Source organism: Lissotriton vulgaris, chromosome 5 (genome assembly GCF_964263255.1).
Source record: "Lissotriton vulgaris chromosome 5, aLisVul1.2, whole genome shotgun sequence".
NCBI classification, from domain to species: domain Eukaryota; kingdom Metazoa; phylum Chordata; class Amphibia; order Caudata; family Salamandridae; genus Lissotriton; species Lissotriton vulgaris.
Window position 1 is genome coordinate 111,771,533 of NC_141693.1, and position 22,394 is coordinate 111,793,926.

At 45.7% G+C, this 22,394-nt stretch overlaps 1 protein-coding gene across 1 annotated transcript in view; it reads left to right on the plus strand.

The window, feature by feature from the left end:
• LOC147710324 (uncharacterized) overlaps positions 1-5,920 on the plus strand; it is a 32,417-nt gene extending 26,497 nt beyond the window's left edge. Inside the window, exons 2-3 of the mRNA XM_086921014.1 lie at positions 1,866-2,637; positions 4,408-5,920. Coding sequence (XP_086777140.1) covers positions 2,199-2,637; positions 4,408-5,444 — 1,476 coding nt within the window. The 5' untranslated portion in view covers positions 1,866-2,198 and the 3' untranslated portion in view covers positions 5,445-5,920. The remainder of the gene's footprint in view (positions 1-1,865; positions 2,638-4,407) is intronic.
• Positions 5,921-22,394: the final 16,474 nt, after the last annotated feature.

A 22,394-nucleotide genomic window follows, 5' to 3' on the forward strand; every position in this document is an offset into this window, starting at 1 on the left:
TCAGGAAGCACTACAGGGAAATGGTTACTAATGATGAATTTGAACTTTTGCACCTGCTGAGTGCTTTCAGTTTAGCAAAACTCGTTTTTCTGCAGAACAGCAACTGTAATGCCCCAAAAAAACGTACTTGTGAAAGTTGATTTCTAATCCAAAAGTGATCCAAAGAAAGTCAAAAGGCCTCAAATCCAAAAAAGTGCAGGCAAATGTCAACCTGAGGAGTTATTCTGATAAAAATCATCATTTTCAGAAGGTCTAAGCTGCTTGCTAGTGGATTTCTTGTGCAGAATTGCAAATTTTGTAATTTCGCGAGTGCGAGATTGTTGCTGCCCGCCGCACCTACATGTTCGCACGCCGCAAAATTGTATCACCAAGAAAAAAAATCCGCTGCGTGCGAATTTGCGGATTTTCGGTAAATTCGCGAGCGTTCGCGGATCGCGAATTTACCGAAAATTCGCAAAATCCGCGAGCGGAACGGATTTTCCGCCCATGCTTATTTAGAAGTCTGCTTGTATAGCAAACACTCATCTGTAGTAAAGATCAATAAAGCTGAGTGATGAATGGGAAAAAAATAATCTACTTCATAACATTTCATACTATTACCTTTACAGAGAAAAATTCATAGTTGACAGTTGTCAACTACAGTGCATTTCCTAAAAAGTGATTGAATTGAAGTTGGTAGCCTGATTAGGGATCTGAGCACAGTCACTCTTTCATACAGTAAGCATTCAGTCGGGGACCACCAGCGATGCTGTTGTTACTTTATGTGGAGAAGGCAGATGCCACACCCACTTTTTGCAGCCCCTCCTGTGTCTCAACCCCCAATCCCACCCACTCTCTCTTAACAGGTGGTCATTCGAATCACCCCGTCTTGTGATTATAGCTGGTGATCTCTCGCATCTTTCCTGGTCATTCCATGTCAAGTCATTCCCCATAGCAGGAAAACTGCAGTAATCAACCATAAACATTCCTCTTAGCGGGACCCCACTGGTGTCCCTTCTCTCTGTTGATGGTGGCTTTGAAGACACTGGTCCGTGCACTCAATACCCTTGACTCTTCACTGAAATCTGACTTCTCACATTCACCCAGTACCATCAGGCATGTTTTGTGTTGGTAGCAGCCAGGTTCCACCTGTGTTGGCCACCACCATCTTTTGTTTCGACAGATGGACCCGGGTGTTGGTGTAACGTGGTGTGATACACGGCGTCAACATCCACCAGGATATTGAGGAAAAGCAAGTGGTGAAGTTGCAATCATTCCTGATTTGGATTGTTTCTTTCCATGTATTTAAGACCAAAGTTCTTGCCCCTTGACCCACATTACATCCTGTTTGAAGATGTTTGAACAATTTTACGTTATGAGGTGGTGGGGCAACTTTCCCACCCCCACCCTTTAGGAATGTGGGCAATGGTGGTTGAGATTGTTGCTGGAGTTGTAACTTTGTGCAAGTGTGGGGGTCTAGTTTAGGTTTTATGTGGAGCTGCCGCTGGGTGCCGATGACCACCTTGGCTTGCTTGTTTTGGGGACTGATAGTTACTCATGGGCATCAGTGGTCAGATAGTAATAGAGCAATGTTTATTGCTTCTTTGGTTAGCACTAGGTATTCAATTGGAATGATACATGAAGTTGGAAGTTGAATGATTCTTAAGATTCTGGTCAAAGTTACACCACTCTAGTGCAGTGTGCAGGTGCCGTGTGCAGTGATAACAGCTGATCACTTTAGGTTCTAAAACTCTGTATGTGTCCTATCTTGAGCCAGAGGTTTGAATGCAAAAATTGTTTGATTTATCTTTATGCCATCATTTCATGCTACTTCTAGGCACAATGAAGAAGAGACCATTAAAAACTGTCTCCTATTTTTCCAAAAGGTGCCAACCTCAAATCTGCAAGCAACTGGCTCGACCCCTGCACACTTTTCACCAAGGTTTCGACTGTACTGGTGGCAAGAATTGTGTAGGAGCTGAACTGACCGGCGGAGTGATTACTTCCCTGCTGCCCGGACACCTGCAATGCCTTTATTGCCTAACCATCCATGTGCCTGAAGAAGTTGTTGCATAGAACCTTGCCAGCATACTAAACAAACTTTTTCCAAGGCTGCTTTGCTATACAGAGATCCCGTCTCATTTCCAGACGTACAGAAACCAATACTTGTACCCCTTCCTCTCTTGCCAGGCCTCTGCCTACTGCTGTGCCAGCTGACAATGCTGCGTTATACAGGACACAAAAATTGTGTGAAAACTGCATCTATGTGGGGCAGGCTGAGGAAATGGAAATTCCCTGATTTAGCCCTGGAGGTGCTGATCGAATCAGTCCTTAACAACCACGAGAGGCTATATGGGGCTCTGAGTGCGAGCACATCTTTGGGCCAGAAGACTAAAATCTGGAAGGACATCAGTGAAAAGGTCAATGCGGTGGACATTGTACAGCGCAGTGTGCCAGACCTCAAGAAGCGCTGGTATGACTTCAATAGGAAGATCAGGAAAACGGTAGCAGCCAACCAGGCACAGGGGCTTCCAAGTGGCGTAAGCGAGGACGCGTGTCTCACAACACTTCAGGCTAAAGTCTACGCTGTAATGCTTCCGACACCCACACAAAGCTGTGACAGACCAGACAAACGACACAGCCAGGAGCCATACACAGGTAGGTAGTGCAAAAGCACATACCTCCACACCAACACCCAAGCATCAAAGACTATGATCCTACTCTCAGAAAAAGTCAGAGCCCTGGGATGTGCATTAGACCATAAGAGGCGAGTCAGGTCTACCTCATCACTCTCACCCATCTTGACCGCCTCTTTTCTTAAGTCACTCGCTCTCTATCTCATTGCAGAATTGCATTTGCAGAGAGGGAGTATGAAGCCAGAGTAAGATCCGTAAGAAAAGATGCAGAGAAAGAACATACACAGAGGAGAGTACAGAGTGCAACACAGCAATGAGGGAGGTGAAAGCAGAAATGTGGGGCTTCGATGCAATGTCCCCATCGAGATCCCGTATACCTAACCACTGCAAAGGCAACGTAGAGAAAGGCTTTTCTCTATAACTCATAATGCGTCTCTGAAGTCGGAAATAGATATGTACCCCATCCTTGCGGATGTGAGGTACTTTACCAGTTAAGTGGGTCTCTGACTAGCTGATAGACTACAAACAGCATTTAATGCCCTAAGCGTATTGAGTATTCAAGACCCTTTGAGGTTGGACCAGGAGTCAGTCACATAAAGTAGGATGCCGTGAGACCCTCACGGGTGAGTATCCGCGCTATACAAACTCCTGATTGATTGATTGATTGAATATAGTGACATGGAGAGGAAGCCACAGAAGAGAACTCTCAAGGGGGTGTGGAAGGATTATCTCAGCTTTTGGAAAGAGAGTACAATGGAGGCTCATCTCCTCCAAGTTGAAGTCCCACAATGTCCTTTACCTTTGAGACATCTTGTAATAACTGAGCTGGTCTTATGCAGCCTCCCGTTACATACTGACTATCGATGGAGGCATAACGCTCATGAAGAGTACATCTTTCTTTATGCACGGTTTCATGAACTGTCGATTGACATCCCACTCACAGTATTCTATCAGAGGTTTTGTGTTGCTCTGAACCCATCTATACCTAGTGGGTCACTCTGTTGGTGGGTTGCACAGAGGGACAACATAAGTAAAAGCACGCTAGGCTACGTGCTTAATGTACAAACACAATGAAAGGCAATGCTGTTCTCAAGTGGTCTTCCTATGTAGTTGGCCTCTCCAGTCCACAGATGAATTGGAAATGTATAATGCATCTATAGTCTTAGTTCCTGTGAAAACATTAGTCTGCATCACAGGCAGCAGTGTAAAACGCAAACAGAACTGTATTCAGTACCCCATATGCCACTCTGACTCTTTATTTTGGAAAGGGTTTTGGCCAACCTCCTTTTTGTCACAATTGTCTTCTTGTGTATGTTCAACATCACTTTATTATAAATCTTAAGTCTGTTATGGTAAAAAAAAAAACTAATGCTCCAGGCTTGGTACCGGCATGGCTAGCTCAGAATACACACACAAAGCATAGTCGCTAGCATGCCTCACAAGACGCCAAAACGTTGAAGGGAGCACACTGTCTGGAACTTGCATCAAACAACAGGTGTGACTGCCTCTCTAACGCCCATACCTTTTGTTGAAAACGTGGATGAATTATAAACATATTAGATGTATTGATGACTTTGTCATGATGTCCCATTTACAGTTCTTCACTGTTGTCCTCCTCAATTTCATAGACCTATACCACTGCAGCCCGCTACTTAACAACAAAGAATATGTAAGTCTAGCACAAATAACACAAAGCTACAAGTGCACTAATACATGGTGCATGTTGATGTGATGGGGCCTGTCACGCATAACAGACTATACACTGACCCCAGTCATGTTTTTCTTCTTGCAGATATACCAGTTAAAATAGAAGTGAAATCTGAAGAGTGGGATTTGGGATCTACCAGCTCACTGGATGAAGATCAACACAAATTAGCATCAGGCATCACTCTGGAGAGAAAGCAAACCAGCAGTGTTCAGCCATCTGCAAGGGTACCTCCTACCCCAGTCCAGGTGACATCAGGAAACTCTGTCAGTCCTCGCAGAACACGTTCACAGGCAAGCATGCCGCCACATTGCAATACCTCATACCCAGATGAAGATAGCTCAGTAGCTGGGCTTCCATCAATAATGTCATTGGATTTCACTCAAGCACACCACCCGCCAGCCACAACAACAGCCTGGGTCCACCCCACTATGGCTGTATCCCCCATAAACATGCAAGAAGAGGAAGATGAGGAGTTAGATTATATGGCAACAGTTGACCCTTCCCAACGCATCGGTATCCAGCACCAGCATTTGCATTCTCATCAGGTGCAGTGGCTTGCAGTCGTGCAACGCCAAGCTGATGCACTAGAACGTGCCGCAGCTGCACAAGAGCGCCAGGCTGCTGCAACAGAGCGAGCAGCACAAGCCCAGGAACGTGTGGCCGCTGCACAGGAATCCGCGGCAGCAGCACAGGAGCACACTCTTTCCGCAGTTCGAGGGGTAGCCCGAGTTGTGCGCCGTACGTATGCACAGGTGAGGCACATCAACATGCACCTAGGCAAGGCTAATCAGCATGCCATTCGCCACACCAAGGTTCTGGGGGGTTTGCAAGCAGCCATGAATGTGCAGGGCCAGACTGTCAAAAAGCAGGGTGTATTGATGAGAAGACTTTCAAACATGACCCAGAAAATAGTTGCCCCCAGTGAGCATCATATGGTGGGCACAAGTCAGAGCCTTCATAAACTTGTTAAGATTATGGAAAGGAAGGAGCAAGTCTTCAATGAATTGTCCCCTCATGTATGCAGTGAGGTCAGCGCTGCTAACATCACCTCCGACCTGTCCATTCTCTCTACTATCATGGGAACCATTGCATCAGACACCACACAACCTTGTGGCCAATAACTCACGGGCACCAACGCCTGGCAGCGGTGTCTCTCCAACCAGCACAGGGAGCTGGTGCACTTAAAGATGGCTGGCAGTGCATACACAGTGCTCCCTGCACCATTGGTTTGTTGTATGCTGACAGTCTTTGACTTGAAGAAATCAAAAGGACCAACCAAGACTTGCACTGACATTTTACCTTCTGGAATTAAACTCTCTGCACTCTAAAAATGCGAAATAAAGTATTTTTATTTTCTTTATATCTGCTCTCTGCAACCCATGAGGGACAGCATTGAATTCCCTAAATTAATTTCTTATATGACTCTGCCCTTTGCAACCAAACTGGAAACACTTTTGCCTTGTAACGCAAACAGGGTCCGCCAAGGGCTGGTGGATATTTTCTTTACTATGCAGTCTAGTAGCTGTAGCTATGGCTGTCATTATGTTAATCAAAGTATTTCTTTTGCCACAAAAGGAATAAAACAACGTTGGCTAAAGATGTCTGTTTGTGGTATGTAATGCAGCCTGCCCTCGTGTCACGTTATACACACTGCATGGTATGGTGAGCTGCCAACATCATTCGCATAGTTTGAATTGTTGTTCTTGAGGTTTTTTTGACTGGTAGTCATGGGCAATTCTTGCAGTGTTTTGAGTTACAGAACAAAGGTATAACTCACCATCAACCAATTAAAACTGGCAAATGGTCAATATGAGTGGTGAGAGCATACCCCAGCGGCAGTATTTATCTGCAAGCACATCTCCGTCTTTGGCCACAGTGACTAAGAAGACCTCTTGCTCTATGCTTGCATCAAACTACTAAGTCTCCAAACGTTCCATTAATATCAATCAGAACTTTAAAGTACTCTCTTATTTGTGCTGCTAATATGCATATTTTTATATCAACAGGCAGGCATAGGTATACTGCTTCTCATTATACATATTACATGAATTCATCTCCATTCAATGCATCTTTTAAGACCACATTCCTTGCAAACTGGCCTGACCATATCTCTTTACCCTTCTCACTCCCATCATTCAAAGTCATGACCACAGTACAAAGTAGAAGACACAAGGGATACGGATCTTTAAGAATCAACTGCATCACTCTAGAGGTTAGAAACTATTCTTATTTAGATTCCATCTTGCTCGATCAAGAGGTGAATGAGCTCACAGCCCCGTATTCTATTACCCACAGTAGAAATAATAAAAAACCCTGGCACCAAAAAATGCAAAGAATAAAAATCAAAAGATTGTCCAGTAAATGAGAAAGGGAAAGTCATGAGAATTGTCAAGCATTCTCTAACCTGAGACTGCGAATCTGCAGGAGAGAAGATGGCCCTACAATCGCCCCAGGGTAAATATCCATGTTTGATTAAAACACTAATGCCGGTGACTGCCCTTGGGGAGAACGGAGGATGCCGAGTGGGAAGACCACACCGAGTATAGTGAATACCAAGATAGCACACGTCTCGCTCAGTATCCCCTTTTTAGGTCTCGCCTAGCGACGCAGTGCATGCGCTGCTCGCTTGTGAGATCTATTGTTGTTGATTTAGCTTCTGAAGATGTGCACGCGCCCGTACAGCAGATCTGCACGTATACGGTGTCTCTTCTCTGGCAATCTCAGCTTTCACTTTCGCGCGCTCCCGCCACGCTTTCACTTTCGTGCGCTCGATCTCAGCCTGCCTTTTCTGTGCTTGCCAAGTCAGACAATGACAAATAAGTTCCCGTCCCTAAAAAAGCACGCCTGTGCCAACCACCTGCAAACATTACTCAGATTAAGCATTTGGGCTCGTTAGGTGATGATAGAGATCTTGTAACATCAAATAACAGTAACCGTGCGTCGATCTGAGCCAGACGCACGCCTGCGTCACTCTGTGTACTGGCACCACGCCTTCTTTGGCACTGCTGCGTGTACAAGTCGCCCATTGCTGTATAATGCACATGGCTGCTGCTCTCCCAGTTAGCACTGGGCCGCACACCTTGGTGTGTCTGCGACGGGCTTACTAGGTGCATGGGTAGCCTGTGAGGTTTGTGATGCGCGAACTACAAATACCCACAGCAACGACTTCTCTCTCTCTCTCGCCAAAATCTGTGGCTTCTGGTCACCCGGTGCGTCAGTTCAGAGTGAGCGGCCTATGTCTGCTGGCTAAGCCTTGTGCAAGTGCAATCAAGCGGCGCATGAGTGTGCAGATTGAGTGTTGCAGTGCAAGGTGAGCAATGTGTATGCAGGGTGGGTGGTGTGGGTGTACGGATGAGTGGTGAATATGCAAGGGGAGTGAGGTGAGTGCAGGGTTATCAATCAGCATGAGAGGTGTGTGGGTTTGTCCAAGGTGAGAGGTGGGTGAATGCAGGATAAGCAGTGTCTAGGTTGGCATTGATTGGAGCTGTCTACGTGGCGAGTGGAGGGTGTTTACAGAGTGACAGGAGGATGAGTGTGCAGGGTTTGAGGTGGATGAGTTAGCGGGGTGAGCTGTGTATGTAGAGTTAGTGATGTAAGATTGTAAAAGCTAAGCTGTGTGTGTAGGATAAACTGAATTTAGGTGCATGATTAGCAGTCTGTGTGTAAAGTAAGTGGTTTTCTGTGCAGGAGAGTGATGTGTGACTAGTTTAGGAGTGCAAGGTGAGTTTGTGTGTGCAGGATGAGTGCTGAGTATGCAGTGTGAGAGGGGTGTGCACCGGTGAGAGACGTGGGCATATGTGAAAGACTTCTGATAGCAAGGTAAACTGTCAGCAGGAGTGGTGTGTGAGTTCAGAGTGAGAAGTGTATTGTGGAGTATGTGTTCAGGGCTAAAGGTGAATTGTGCAGGGTGTTAGGCATGTCAGTGCTGGGAGAAAAGTCTGTGAGCAGTGTCTGAGTTCAGGGTGAGCGGTCTCTGGCGTGCAGGGTTAGCAAAGCTAGTGCGGGGTGAGTGTCCAGGTGGGTGAGTGCAGGGTGATTTTATAGTGTGCTGTATAAAGGCCTGTGGTGGGTGTGAGATGTAGGAGTGCAGCATAAGAGTTCTGTCAGTGCAGGGTGAGTGGTGTGCCTGGGTGATTGCAGAGCAAGCACTTTGTATAAATACTGGCTGAGAGGAGTGCTCTTGTGAATTCAGAGGGAGTTGCATGTTTTTGTGAGTGCAGCACATTGCCAATGCTTGTTTCAAGCAGGGGGGGCCTCAGTTGACAGCGTAGTAGTGCATTAATTATCAGAAGCGAGGCAGGAGAGGGGCTCCCTGATTCAGGGCTGCTAGGTAGTAGTACATCTCATGTCTGTTTGTAATAAACAGTACACCGGTTTAGTCCATCGCTGCCTCACCACGGCTGTTGTAATGAGGCCCATTGTGTCTTGCAACTTTTTTCAAAGGACCGTCGTCTCCAGGTTATTTGTGTTGTACATGTACCTGGGAATTCTTGCTTTGTATTTGATAAATTATTCATGCCTTAGGGCTTGTATCTGATTGGTCAAATGAGTTCGTGTTTTTTAACTAATGCATTCAAGTGCAACACACACTTTGAAGGGATTTGCTTGGCATCATCAAGCGCAGGGTGGCGAGAAAAATGATTAGGGCTGTTTTATCCCCCGTGCAGCTATGTTGTACGAATTTGCCCAAGGACACAAAGGGCTTGAATGGAAAAAGATACCAACACCTGCTTTTATCTCTGTACTAGTGGGCACCCCCACCTCATGCTGGTGGAATATTCTACCCTTCAACTGAGAGTGCCAGCTGGCCTGCCTTGTTTTCTCACCATCTGATTCCAAGCGGAGATAGTCATGCAAGAGGAAAACAGCCACTATGACTTAGCTCATTGGCCAGTCACTCCGATGACATCATAGTACCGCGCTGCTTGCTGTACGAGATGACTAACAACATTGATAAAGCCAATCACTTTCTCGCAAGTGAGGCTTATCGGCTTTGCCAGAGCTTGTTCTATTCTCTTAAGGGGTGGGACAACAACGAGAAGGAGGATAATTCAGCATTTTAATATTCTACCTTTTTTATTTGCCTTTTTACTGCCAGATTTATTGCAGGCAATAGCAGATTGTATTTTTGAATACTTTTTTGTAAACTCAACAGAATTTTTTTTTTTTTCTTCTTCTAAAAGCATTTGGTGAGATCAGCAACGGGCGTGACAGAGATTGTTTGCCACACACTGCTTCATATCGATACATGTTTGGATCAAGTAGTAATTTTCCAGTTGTCAGTGTCATCAGTTTCTTTGTCCTCTTGGTTGGTTTCGTCACCTCGAGAGCTCATGATGCTGTGGGAGGCACCGCACGCACTTAATTCAATGAACTGTTGAGCTAAAGAGCATTTTGTGTAAGGGCAGTGTGCAAAAGTAACCTCATAGGACCGTCGAACGTTCAGCGCCCAGTGCTGAACGTTCGAAGAAGGAATGCTGGCCCGTCGGCCAACGGTCGTGCGCAGAACTGGCAAGGTAGTGCTCGCGACGACCGTTGGCCGACGGCAGCACTTAAGGGGTTAAAGTGTTTCAATTTCATGTATCATTGTCCTGTTTACGTGAATTTATAAAGGAAATTAAATGGTTTCCTAGATCACGTCGAGTACAGTAGACTGCAAGGTCATGCAATGTAGGTACTCGTGTATAGGACTAGGATAGAAGGCCATCACAGTCAGATGTGTTTGGTATACGTTGATGACATGAGTGACGTAACGCCCTTGTTGTGGGTGATGGGGAAGTGCAGGGGTTGTCCCTCACCCCACCGTAGGAATCTTTCCCTGCAACTGTAATGGATCAATATTCATTTTGAGGAAAATTTTAAACCCCAAAAAGTTCGGTTTGGAGACTTTAATATGTGAACTGTGTAGCACTGAATGGCTGTGGAGTTGAAGCCCTTCCCACAGCCCAAGAGCTTCCTTAAACTCTATGTCGTTATCTTCAAACTTCTCACGAGGAATACCCAGGTTGTACTCCTCTAAGTACACATTTACATCCACCAATGCCCCTACTTGTTAATTTCTTTTTATTTTAATTTTATTACATTGTTCGGAATATGAATAGAAAATATAATTTGGAGAAGTGCTCCTTTACAGTTGGGACGAATACAGAGAAATTATTAAGTGAAGGTAGAACAAGATAAAAGCAGACCAAAAGAAACATTTAAACATGCATGTCTAAATTTCGTCCCTCCGCAGGGCCGAGGTTTATTTTAGGTAATTTCAGCCTGCTCCGCTGCGCTACATGAAGAAATGGTACATCTTCCCTTCAGTGCGCTATTACCGTGCAGTTTTTCATCCCCCCACTCATGCCATCCTGAGTTTTGCAGCTGGAATACGGAATAACGTGCAGGAATCAGTGCTTTCGAGCCGAATCAGGCATGTTATTTGCTAATTTTAACCAGAATATCACTCAGACATTTTGTTTGCTTTTTATTTTTAACTTTGTCATTTTACAACATGCATAATAAGATTCACTTCAGAAACACATGTGAATGCTGCAACACAGCATTTTTCATAATCTAGACAGCCGTCCGGCTTGTTTTTCTGTCACTGGAGTTGTTTTACTAAAACTACAGTGTTCCAGCAAACAAATGGTGGACGGAATGCTGACAATGCAAACATTCTCCCCCAGTCAAAAGATCTGGGTTAAATCCATCGTTCTTTTGCCCACCACGCCACCCCAGTTTGTACCCAGCAATATGCAAATCAGTCTTGACCCTGTCCCCCACGGGAACAGTCCAGACTGAACTGCCAGGCCAGGTCCTCCCTGCACCGGAAACAAGCATCCTGGGACCGGTTTCAGGGTATGTCACCCTTCTTCAGCCAGGCTAGCTTGAATCCAGTGGCACAGTGAGCAAGGGACCCACGTCTGGGCATACCCATCCCACTTAGGGCGAAAACTGTTACAGCAAACAAATGATGGACGGAATGCTGACAATGCAAACATTCTCCCCCAGTCAAAAGATCTGGGTCAAATCCATCTTTCTTTTGCCCACTACGCCACCCCAGTTTGGACCCAGCCATATCCAAATCAGTCTTAACCCTGTGCCCCAGAAACTAAACCCTCAAGTCCATTTATTTACAACAATTTGATAACCCCATTGTTCTCCCTAGGATTGCATTGACTGTTTTCCTCTGGAAAAACTTCTGTGTTGAGGGTGTTTTGTAAACCTCAGAAACTGTGTTGTGATTAAAAAAAAACTTTTACTCACCTTTTATCCAGGAAATGTCCCAATGTGATAACTTGGCATATCACACTGAATAGAAAAAGTAATCTAAAAAAGAGTACTTTGAAAAGTATTCCAAAGTAATTTCAACTGTAATTAAATCTTTGCACAAACCTACAACAAGTCATTCTCATCCAGCTTGCTTGTTGAACAATCTGTCTGGAAAAGTACAATTCAATTTACCTGTACCAAGTCCTGCTTAGTTTTAAATAAAATACAACCAAAATATTTAACAATTGGTCAGAGTTCAGCCTTTGAGTGTGTGACATAATTTCTGGCCTGAGTGTGTACAATAAATGCTCGTCGGAGATCCGTGGCAGCACCAACCGGTTGAAAGGAGGGTCCTGGACTCACACGCACCAGTACCCCTGCCGGATACTCATGGGGCTCTAACAGCAAAACGCTTGTTAATATCCTGAGAGAGAAACCCCTCTTACATATAATGCACCTTAGGACGTGCAACTCATTGTTTACTTCTATGTCACAAACTGTAACATAGTTCACTAATTCACAATTCACATAGGTCCTGAGGAAAGCCAGTTTACAATACAAGGCCTGGCTGAAACATGTAGACCACTTACTGGATGCAGGAGTACCCTAAATACTACTCCACCTACGTCCAAAGCCTTGCTTTTACTACTGCCAGAGGCCCACACATTAAAGTAAATCATTTTGGGTATATGGGACCACTAGACAGTTTTTAAACCTTTCACTTCTCACGTCACCAACACTGCACACTCAGTAATATACCTGCTCCGCTGTAACACAGGGGTAGAATCACACCTGGGACACACTCGGTGTCATTGGGTGGCCCGATGATGAAGCATGCCACCAACTAGGTTGGTGGGTGAGGGCTTTACAAAAGGAAATACACTTTTCCTTATACATACATCATCAATCATACACCCTTGTGATTCCCATCACGTTTAAATAGACTCGTTCTTTTTTATTAAAACATACACTAAATGCTTAACATAAGGTGCTATCTCCTTTTACCTCTGTAAGCCTTTGGGGATCTACTGGACGCTGTGCACACTTTACCTCACTTTGGTATAGTATATTGTTAGATCTGGCACCATTGGCATGGGTCTCCCTTCCATTTTTTCGCTGTTGCCTCTTATTTTTTTGCTATGTTTTGCTGGTCTAGATGCTTTGGGCATTTTGTCACTTCTGTTCAGTGCCAAAGTGCAAGTGCTCCCTGTTGTAGACTGCTGTAGTGGATTAGTGACACCATGATTGGCTTATTTGATTTACTTATTTGATTTACTTGTCAGACCCTAGTACCTAATCTCGCCTCATGTCGAAATTCACTGGAACATTTAATCGCACTCTTAGAACAACCAGCGGGAACATAAGACTTTATTTCTAAATACTATGTTTCTTTTGTACATTGTCCCTTTTGTTTAATTACCTTACTTGTAAAGTGCTATGATACCCGTGAGGGTCATGTTTGCGCTATATAAAACCTTCAAAATAAAAAATACAAAAATAAAATAGCACAGTGCACCATGAGTGCCCAGGGCCTGTAAATCAAATGCTGCTCGTGGACTTGCAGCACTGATTGTGCCACCCAAACAAGCAGCTTGTAAAATATGGCTCAGACCAGCCATTGCAAAGCCTGGGTGCAGTCTGGGACTGCCATGCCGACTTGTCAAGTGCACCCACTTGCCAGTCCCTAAATCTTCAATTTTCTACATGTTAGTCACCCCTAAGGTAGGCCCAAGGTACACCTGTGGGCATGGTGCATTGTATGTGAAAGGTAGGACATGCCCTGGTGTGTGTGGCATGTACACTGACATTGAATTACAGGCAATTTCGTTTTTCCCTATTGCAAGGCTACCTGTTCCCATAGGCCAGAATGGGCAGATTGATTATAACACCTTATACTCCTAACTGACCGAGGGAACAAGGTAGAACAAGCATTGGCATAGCCAATAGGTCTTACCTTTGGTACATTATAAGTGTTTGCCATGCAACAGTTGATGTTGCACCAAGGATATTGTGCTGCATGATTAAATACTTATAAGGTCCCAAAGGCGAGACCTATTGGCTATGCCAATGCTTGTTGTAGAATGTCTTCAGTATTTACCACTTTCCGCCGTTTATGAACGGTTTCGTGCCTTATGTGTATGAAACAGGGGGGGATCTAAACAGCATTAGGCCCCTAAGTCTACTGTAGTGGGGCTGCCAGTTAAGTGCGAATAGAGTGTTCTCTCTGTTCACCCGATTGAGGCTCGCCTTTCAGTCAACAAATACAAACAAACAATGCAAGTATTAAATAATCTAAGATTGAATCTTTTACAAGAGGCAAATTTGCTAGAATGTTTTATAGAATTGTTTAACTTCTCACATAAGGAAAAATAATGCAGTATTCAGCCAGGAAGCACAGCCCTAAATTTCATGCATAGCTAAATTGTCTTGTATTGTAATTGCATTTATATAGCGCACACAACCCTTGACGAGGTGCTGATACGCTTAAAGTATGACCCTGGGTGCATCATTATTTCCACGTGTCTTGGTTCCTTTTCCTCTGGGCACCACTGTAGACATGAGTGTAACATTAGCAGGTGCTGCGAGGTCCCTCTGCCTCCCCCAGGGCAGTGTGCTTGCATCATGGCCTTCTAAGCACCAGGTTCCAGGAGCACATTTTCTTGTGGCTGGTGAGAATGACCCCTGTGTCCTCGCGGTAGAGTCTCAAGCGCCCTTGGACAGCAGCACCCCTCCCAGGCTCTGAAATGCAAAGGTGCACATGCAGATCAGTGTACGTTGAGGAGGAAGCAACCTACGGGTGCCACCAGCCTGAGACTGCCATTTGCATTCAATTGTCACTCGACTTCCTTTGTGGGTTTTACATTTCCCCGCTTCGGGCATGTTTATTTTATTTTTGGAGTTTTATATAGCGCTAGCTAAACCCGACGGTATCAGAGCGCTTCACAGCAAGTAACTTATATGCAAATAGACAGTACAGAGATTATAGTAGAACATAAGGGTTTGCACCGGATATAGATCGAACAAAGGAGTGATCGAGCAGAAGGAGCACGGAGGGTGCAGGTCAAACAAGACGAGTAATCAAAAAGTTTTCTTGATCAGAGTCAGTGTCACCGGGCACATAATTAAAGTTAGATGAAGTGGGTACTAAGGTACTTCCTTGGCTCCTATCGGTTCGCTAGTGAGCGGATGATGAAGAGGAATTTGAGCAGGTTTTCTAATTTTGGAAACAAGGGAATCGTTCTGATGTGGAGGGGGATGGAGTTCCAGATTTTGGGGGTGTTTCCATCAAACGACCTGGCCACAGTTTTTTGCTTGCGTGATGAGTAGCAGAGTGCTGGAGCTCCTGAGGTTCCTGGACTGGCCGGCCCTTTTGAGTTTGGCGGCCAGGTATTCTAGTTTGCCTGTGTGAAGGGCTTTGTGCCTGAGGCAGGCTGTTCTGAAGCTGGCTCGCATCTCAATTGGGAGCCATTTAAGTTCTCTGAGTGCAGGCAAGATGTGTTTTCGTATTTCTCAGTTCCGGTGATCATTCTGGCTGCTGCATTAAAGGTTGTTTTAAAGGGGGCAAGGTGGGATTTTACTGTACCAGTCAGGGCTGCAATCCCATAATCAATTCTGGAGAGCACCAGTGCTTGGGTGGCTTGTTGAAGGTCCTTGGACGGGAGGAAGTCTTTTATTTTGTGCAGTAATTTCAAATTGAGGAAGGCATTTTTAACGGATCTTGTAATGTGTTTGTTCATGTCCAGTTTTGGGTCTAGGGTGATACCTAGAGATTTTACCAAATCCGCCAGGTTGAGGTTACTATTGAGGGCGTCAATAGCTTTGAGAATGCAATTAGGGGGTTTTCTTCTTTGTTGGAGTTGAGGAGTATTTCCGTTTTCTCTTGATTGAGTTTTAGGTGGTTACTTGAGAGCCAATGTTGTACCTCTCTGAGCGTGGCGTTAAGTCTCTGGATGTCGTCAATGGATGTGGTTTCCAGATATAATTGCATGTCATCTGAATATAGGTGGAAAGGGATGTTGAATTTTCTGAGTAGAGTGGTAAGGAGTTAATGTAAGTGTTGAAAAGCTGAGGGGAGAGCACTGACCCTTGTGGAACACTCCTGTTAACGGGGTGGAGGTCCGACTCGAAGTTTTTAGGAGTCAACTCTCAATAGTGGGACCTCATACAACAGAGGCGCAATCATCAACAATGCAGGGTTGTGCAGTGGCACCGGGACCCACTGCACCACCAATAATAGATGTTTTTTTTTTTTACTGTTAAGTCGGGATGGGGGTGCAGTTTCCTTATTAGAATGGGGCCCATCATATCCTTGCAATGCGACTGATACAACAGAGCAGTCTAGGGGATTCAGTGCCGTCATATATCTCCCTTTTTCTGTACTAAAAGAAAGGTTGATTGTCACATTTGACCAATTTAGAAATCAAAAAGTATATATTTTGATTAAAATAAATAAAGCACAACGGGAAAAAAACTATTTAGGAATCGTGAAGTCGTCTTCTACAGACGATGTAAAATGCTCTTTAGATTTCAAAACAGTATAAGAACATGATATTCAATTTAAGGAACTATGAATCTTTCTGTGCTTGTCTCATCTGCAGACGGAACAGTGTAAATAACAGGCGTTGACAAACACAAAATGTAGTAGGTGTCTTGCAAAAGAAAAAGAATGTCTCAAGCTGACAATCATTTAAAAACAAGCCCGGACGCGAAAGCTAAGATAACAATCAGGGAGGAATGCAGCTGGCACAATGCGTGCCGCTGCTCGTCCCCGAGACCCCTAGGCCATGGGAGGGAAAGGTTTGAGGAAAGGCGGGACATGCATTCGTCTTTGGCCATTTGCTTGCTTTTAAAGGTCAATGGGATGTGTGGGAGAAGGAAGACCCACACAGCGAAGTCTCTTTGAAGTCTGAAGTGATTCCAAGAGGCCCTCTCTAATAGCAGCCAATGCGCGCTGCACTAGGCAAGATCTAAAAATGAGTTTAGTAGACATAAACTCAGAATGTTAAAATACATCTTTTAGAGTGGGTGATTTTTACATTCTGGGTTTGAAAATACCACTTTTAGAAAATAGGTATTTTCTTGCCTAACCATCCAGTATGCCTCTGCTAGGTTTGTATATTACATGTCTGGTTTGTGAGTGACAGGGGGCTGGAGAGGGTTTTGGCTCAAGCAGTCTGATGAGTCAGGGCTGGGCTGAGTAGGACCTAGGTTGAATAGAGAGTAGGGGGGGAGATTTCCTTTCACTTGCTTGAGCCTACATTGAATAGAGAGTAGGGGGAGAGGATTTCTTTTCAGCTACCTGGGCCAGGTCTGCTTTCAACAATGCTGTCTCCACCTCCTGACAGGAAGATGCACCAGGGAGGACAGAACATGTTTGAGCTTGGTATAGGCACTCTCTGCATTCAGAGAACAAATAAATTGTGTGTATAAAAGAGGGGCCCAGACCCCAGAACTTTAGATCACTTCTGGGAATCACAACAAACCTTTGCCAAGGAGAGAAACCAAGGAAGCTGAAAGAGGAGACTGCCCCTGCGCTGGTTATTGTTTGGTATTGGCTTACAGTGGTTACTTATCTTGAGGAAGATCTCTAAGGGCTTGAAGCTGAGCTTGCCTCCTTTACTGAAGTCTCAGGGACGCAAAGAAGTCCCCACCAGCTCCCCTGAATCTCCTTGTTGGGAATTCTACCTGCACAGAAGTGCCTGCTGTTGTTTTAGGACCTCTAGAGACTGCGTGTCGCTGGGAGCTGGAAGCACGACTTAACGAGGAAGAAGTTTGTCGCCGCTGCAGCTGTTGCTGACGCATCACCGAAGAAGGTGTTTGCATTCACATCACCGAGGAAGCGTGTCGCATCGCGGAGAGACGATTAAGAAAAGGGGGTGGTGATGAACAGAGTGTCTGAATTGAGCAGACCACTCTTACCCAGTCCAAAGATCAGGGCTTGATCCATCACTGTTATTTATCTCACTGCCCCATCCCAGCTCAGAACCTGGCTATATGCAAATCAGTCTGTCCCTGGCCCAGTGCATCATGGGAACAGGGCAGACTAAACTACCAAGCCAATTCTTCACCAGAAAGGAGAAAAGCTACCGGGGACCGGTTTCTGGCATTTCAGCCGTCTTCGGCCCGGCTTGCTTGAATCCTGATGGAGCAGTGAGAAAGGGACTCATGTCTGAGTATACCCTGCCACACCTATAGTGGCCAAAAACGATCAAGAAAAGGGGGTGGTGATGAACAGAGTGTCTGAATTGAGCAGACCACTCTTACCCAGTCCAAAGATCAGGGCTTGATCCATCACCGTTATTTATCTCACTGCCCCATCCCAGCTCAGAACCTGGCTATATGCAAATCAGTCTGTCCCTGGCCCAGTGCATCATGGGAACAGGGCAGACTAAACTACCAAGCCAATTCTTCACCAGAAAGGAGACAAGCTACCGGGGACCGGTTTCTGGCATTTCAGCCGTCTTCGGCCCGGCTTGCTTGAATCCTGATGGAGCAGTGAGAAAGGGACTCATGTCTGAGTATACCCTGCCACACCTATAGTGGCCAAAAACGATTAAGAAAAGGGGGTGGTGATGAACAGAGTGTCTGAATTGAGCAGACCACTCTTACCCAGTCCAAAGATCAGGGCTTGATCCATCACCGTTATTTATCTTACTGCCCCATCCCAGCTCAGAACCTGGCCATATGCAAATCAGTCTGTCCCTGCCCAGTGCATCATGGGAACAGGGCAGACTAAACTACCAAGCCAATTCTTCACCAGAAAGGAGACAAGCTACCGGGGACCGGTTTCTGGCATTTCAGCCGTCTTCGGCCCGGCTTGCTTGAATCCTGATGGAGCAGTGAGAAAGGGACTCATGTCTGAGTATACCCTGCCACACCTGTAGTGGCCAAAAACGATTAAGAAAAGGGGGTGGTGATGAACAGAGTGTCTGAATTGAGCAGACCACTCTTACCCAGTCCAAAGATCAGGGCTTGATCCATCACCGTTATTTATCTCACTGCCCCATCCCAGCTCAGAACCTGGCTATATGCAAATCAGTCTGTCCCTAGCCCAGTGCATCATGGGAACAGGGCAGACTAAACTACCAAGCCAATTCTTCACCAGAAAGGAGACAAGCTACCGGGGACCGGTTTCTGGCATTTCAGCCGTCTTCGGCCCGGCTTGCTTGAATCCTGATGGAGCAGTGAGAAAGGGACTCATGTCTGAGTATACCCTGCCACACCTATAGTGGCCAAAAACGATTAAGAAAAGGGGGTGGTGATGAACAGAGTGTCTGAATTGAGCAGACCACTCTTACCCAGTTCAAAGATCAGGGCTTGATCCATCACCGTTATTTATCTCACTGCCCCATCCCAGCTCAGAACCTGGCTATATGCAAATCAGTCTGTCCCTGGCCCAGTGCATCAAGGGAACAGGGCAGACTAAACTACCAAGCCAATTCTTCACCAGAAAGGAGACAAGCTACCGGGGACCGGTTTCTGGCATTTCAGCCGTCTTCGGCCCGGCTTGCTTGAATCCTGATGGAGCAGTGAGAAAGGGACTCATGTCTGAGTATACCCTGCCACACCTATAGTGGCCAAAAACGATTAAGAAAAGGGGGTGGTGATGAACAGAGTGTCTGAATTGAGCAGACCACTCTTACCCAGTCCAAAGATCAGGGCTTGATCCATCACCGTTATTTATCTCACTGCCCCATCCCAGCTCAGAACCTGGCTATATGCAAATCAGTCTGTCTCTGGCCTAGTGCATCATGGGAACAGGGCAGACTAAACTACCAAGCCAATTCTTCACCAGAAAGGAGACCAGCTACCGGGGACCGGTTTCTGGCATTTCAGCCGTCTTCGGCCCGGCTTGCTTGAATCCTGATGGAGCAGTGAGAAAGGGACTCGTGTCTGAGTGAGAGAAGCGTGTCGCTGCCACAGAGGTTGCTATCGCATCACCGGAGAAGCGCGTCCCAGGACCTGTCGTGGATCAATAAACCACATATTTTGCTGCACGGCCGTCGGGCGTGCACGCATCGTATCCAAGTTGTTGCGTCGCATCAAACGCGCCATCTTGTTGCATCGCACAAGATTGTCGCATTGTATCAAGGTGCCATCTTCTTGCATCGTAACCGGGACACAGTAAGAAACAGACGCATCCCCTCATCTCTGGTAATGAACAGACGCCTCCCCCGGAGCAAGGAACTGACGCATCGCCATCCCTGCGCCCCAAATTGCGTTATGCATCCAAGGTACTTTGAGAGTAAAGTGTTGCATTTAACATCTATATTGAACTAAGCTATTTCTACCATTTGCAAGTCATATTTTTAATACTGTATTGTGGATTTTTCTTGTCTGGTCTTGTGTTAAATTTAGATAACGATTACTTATTTTTTTCTAAACTGGGGTTGTGTCCATTGGTAGTGTTTTCACTATATTACTGTATGTGTTCACAAATGCTTTACACACTGCCTCTGAGATAAGCCTGCCTGCTCGTGCCTAGCTACCAAGGGGATGAGCAGGGGTTATTTTAGGAGTGTAGCCCCCTTACCCTGACCAGAAGCAAGGGTCCCAATGATGCAGCTGTTTCCCTCAGTTTATAATCAGATTTACAATGATGATAGGGTTGTATTGTTGCTACCTGGAATAAATCAGCTATAATGCGGCATCCACTTTCCCTCCAGTGTTCAAAAAGATCCCCATTCAGGCCAGCAGTAAAATTAGGGTTGTAATGCACTGAATTGTAGAGTCAGGGAAACGTTGTCACTCATATCGTCCTCACTATGTTCAAACCGATAGGATAGTACTCATTTTAGCCGATCAATATACTTTAGGAGGTCTGTCGCTTGGTGCAGCCAGATCAAATCCCAAAGTGGGCACCCCACTATTGTAAGGTCCATAAAAACCCAGTTCTTATCTGTCTCAAGCTTCTACCATTCTGCAATGATCTTCCACTGGAAAGCCGAACAGTACGACTTAAAATCAGGATTACTGTCAGCGGAGGAGGCCCCATATGTCAGCAGGGAGGCGACCTAATTGCGCAGCTTGGCGGTTGGGCCTGACACAGGTGGCGTTGTGAGGCGGGAGGGGCGTGCTGAGGCTGCTAGAGTGCACATAGCTGCAGAGGGCAAAGCAGGGCGGTCTGCGAAGGACTGCCCATGCCCAGAGGAGCACAGAGCAGAACATAGGCGGTCTGTGGAGTGTGACAGCCATGCAGTAAAACCCAGTCCCTTGAGGAGCTGGTGAATGCCTGACTGCCAGGCAGAAAATGGCGAGAGTGAGTCTGTGCGTAGGAGCCATGCCCACACAGGGCAGAGTGGTCTGTGGAGCGTGATAACCGTGCAGTAAAACAGAGGCCCTTAGGGGGCTGGCGAGTGCATGGCTCCCACGCACCGAACAGCATATGGGGGGCGGGGTCTCTGTGCTGCTCTGTACATAGAAACAGTGCTTACAGAGACAGGGGCTGTCTGTGGAGCGTGACAGCCGTGCATAACAAGCAGACAAGAAGAAGAATGAACAAGCATTGTTCGCGCGCGAGCGGCTGCAAGAAGCGATCTGTGGTGGGGGAGGGGAAGAAGCAGGAGTTGTGTGACGGAGGAAAGACAGATGGCAGCTGCGCACGTGCATGCAAGCTTGAGGCCACCAAAAACCTGTGGTGGCACTTTCAAAAGCTGCTTACTAAATGTCTCGCAAGACAGCTCATGCGCTGGCTCAGGGGAGACCTAAAAAGGGAGAGACTAGAAGTTTTCACGGCTGGAACTTGTTTTTCTTAAAAGTTTCAACTCTTCCGCCAACCACTGTATTCTTTCCTGGAATCTTTTGCTTCTCCTTCTCTCCTCTATTCAGATGTTGTTCTAAGTTGCATTGTAAAGAGATTTACTTTTTCTGTATAATTGTGATCATGTAAAATGCATTTACAGCTTTGCTTGGTTACTGTGTGGGTTTCTAAAATAGAAAATAAATACCTGCATGTTTTTCACAAAGCAGTAACCTCTATTAGGCACAATTGGGAAATTATTTGGTGTTAGTTACACTCACAGATTGGGAAAAGGAAAAAAAAGGTTAATTCCCTTCAAACCATCTGGTTTTAGATCAGGGAGATCTACTCTAAATAATGTTTTGGCGTTAGACACTGTAAAAGAAAAGTGTTTAATAAGCTGAACATTGCCTTAATGGATTTTTCCTCTACATTTGATGATGGTGGTAATTAAACTCTGTGTGTAAAATTGAGGCACCTTCTAAGGTTATTTGAGGAATTTTACAAATATACTTAATTATCGGCCCTTCTTAGTACCAACAGCGAACACACTGGGAGGATCCCTGTGGGAAATGGCCCAAAACAGGGGTGTGTCTAGTGCTTAATTTGTGCTGGTGCTTTCCGATGCTCAGCACCGGCACTTAATTGCCAGCACCAGGGTTTATGACTGTCTGCTACATGGTAGTGGTGTCTGCTAATTTAGGTGCAAGCACGCAAACTTCTGTTTATTATTTAAATTTAAAATTCCAATTAGTAGTATTTGCCTCCAAAGACATATTTTTAGCTTTGGGGGCTTGTAATAGTATGAATTGTCACACTTTAAAGAGTGTGATGATTAGTAGTGTGTTGGTACTGTAACTGGCAGTGTCGCCAGGGGCAACGGATGGTGCAAGCTCTAGTGTCCTCCTGTTGAGGGCCCCGGCATTAAGTCTTTTACAAATTAAGCACCGGTGTCTTATCACCTCCTTTCACTCTACCTGGTGGACCTTCCAGAACAATGAGGTTAAATAGATTCCCCACCCTCCTCCATTATAGCTAGGTGGTTGAAGGATGCATTTATTGGTGGATGTTGCTG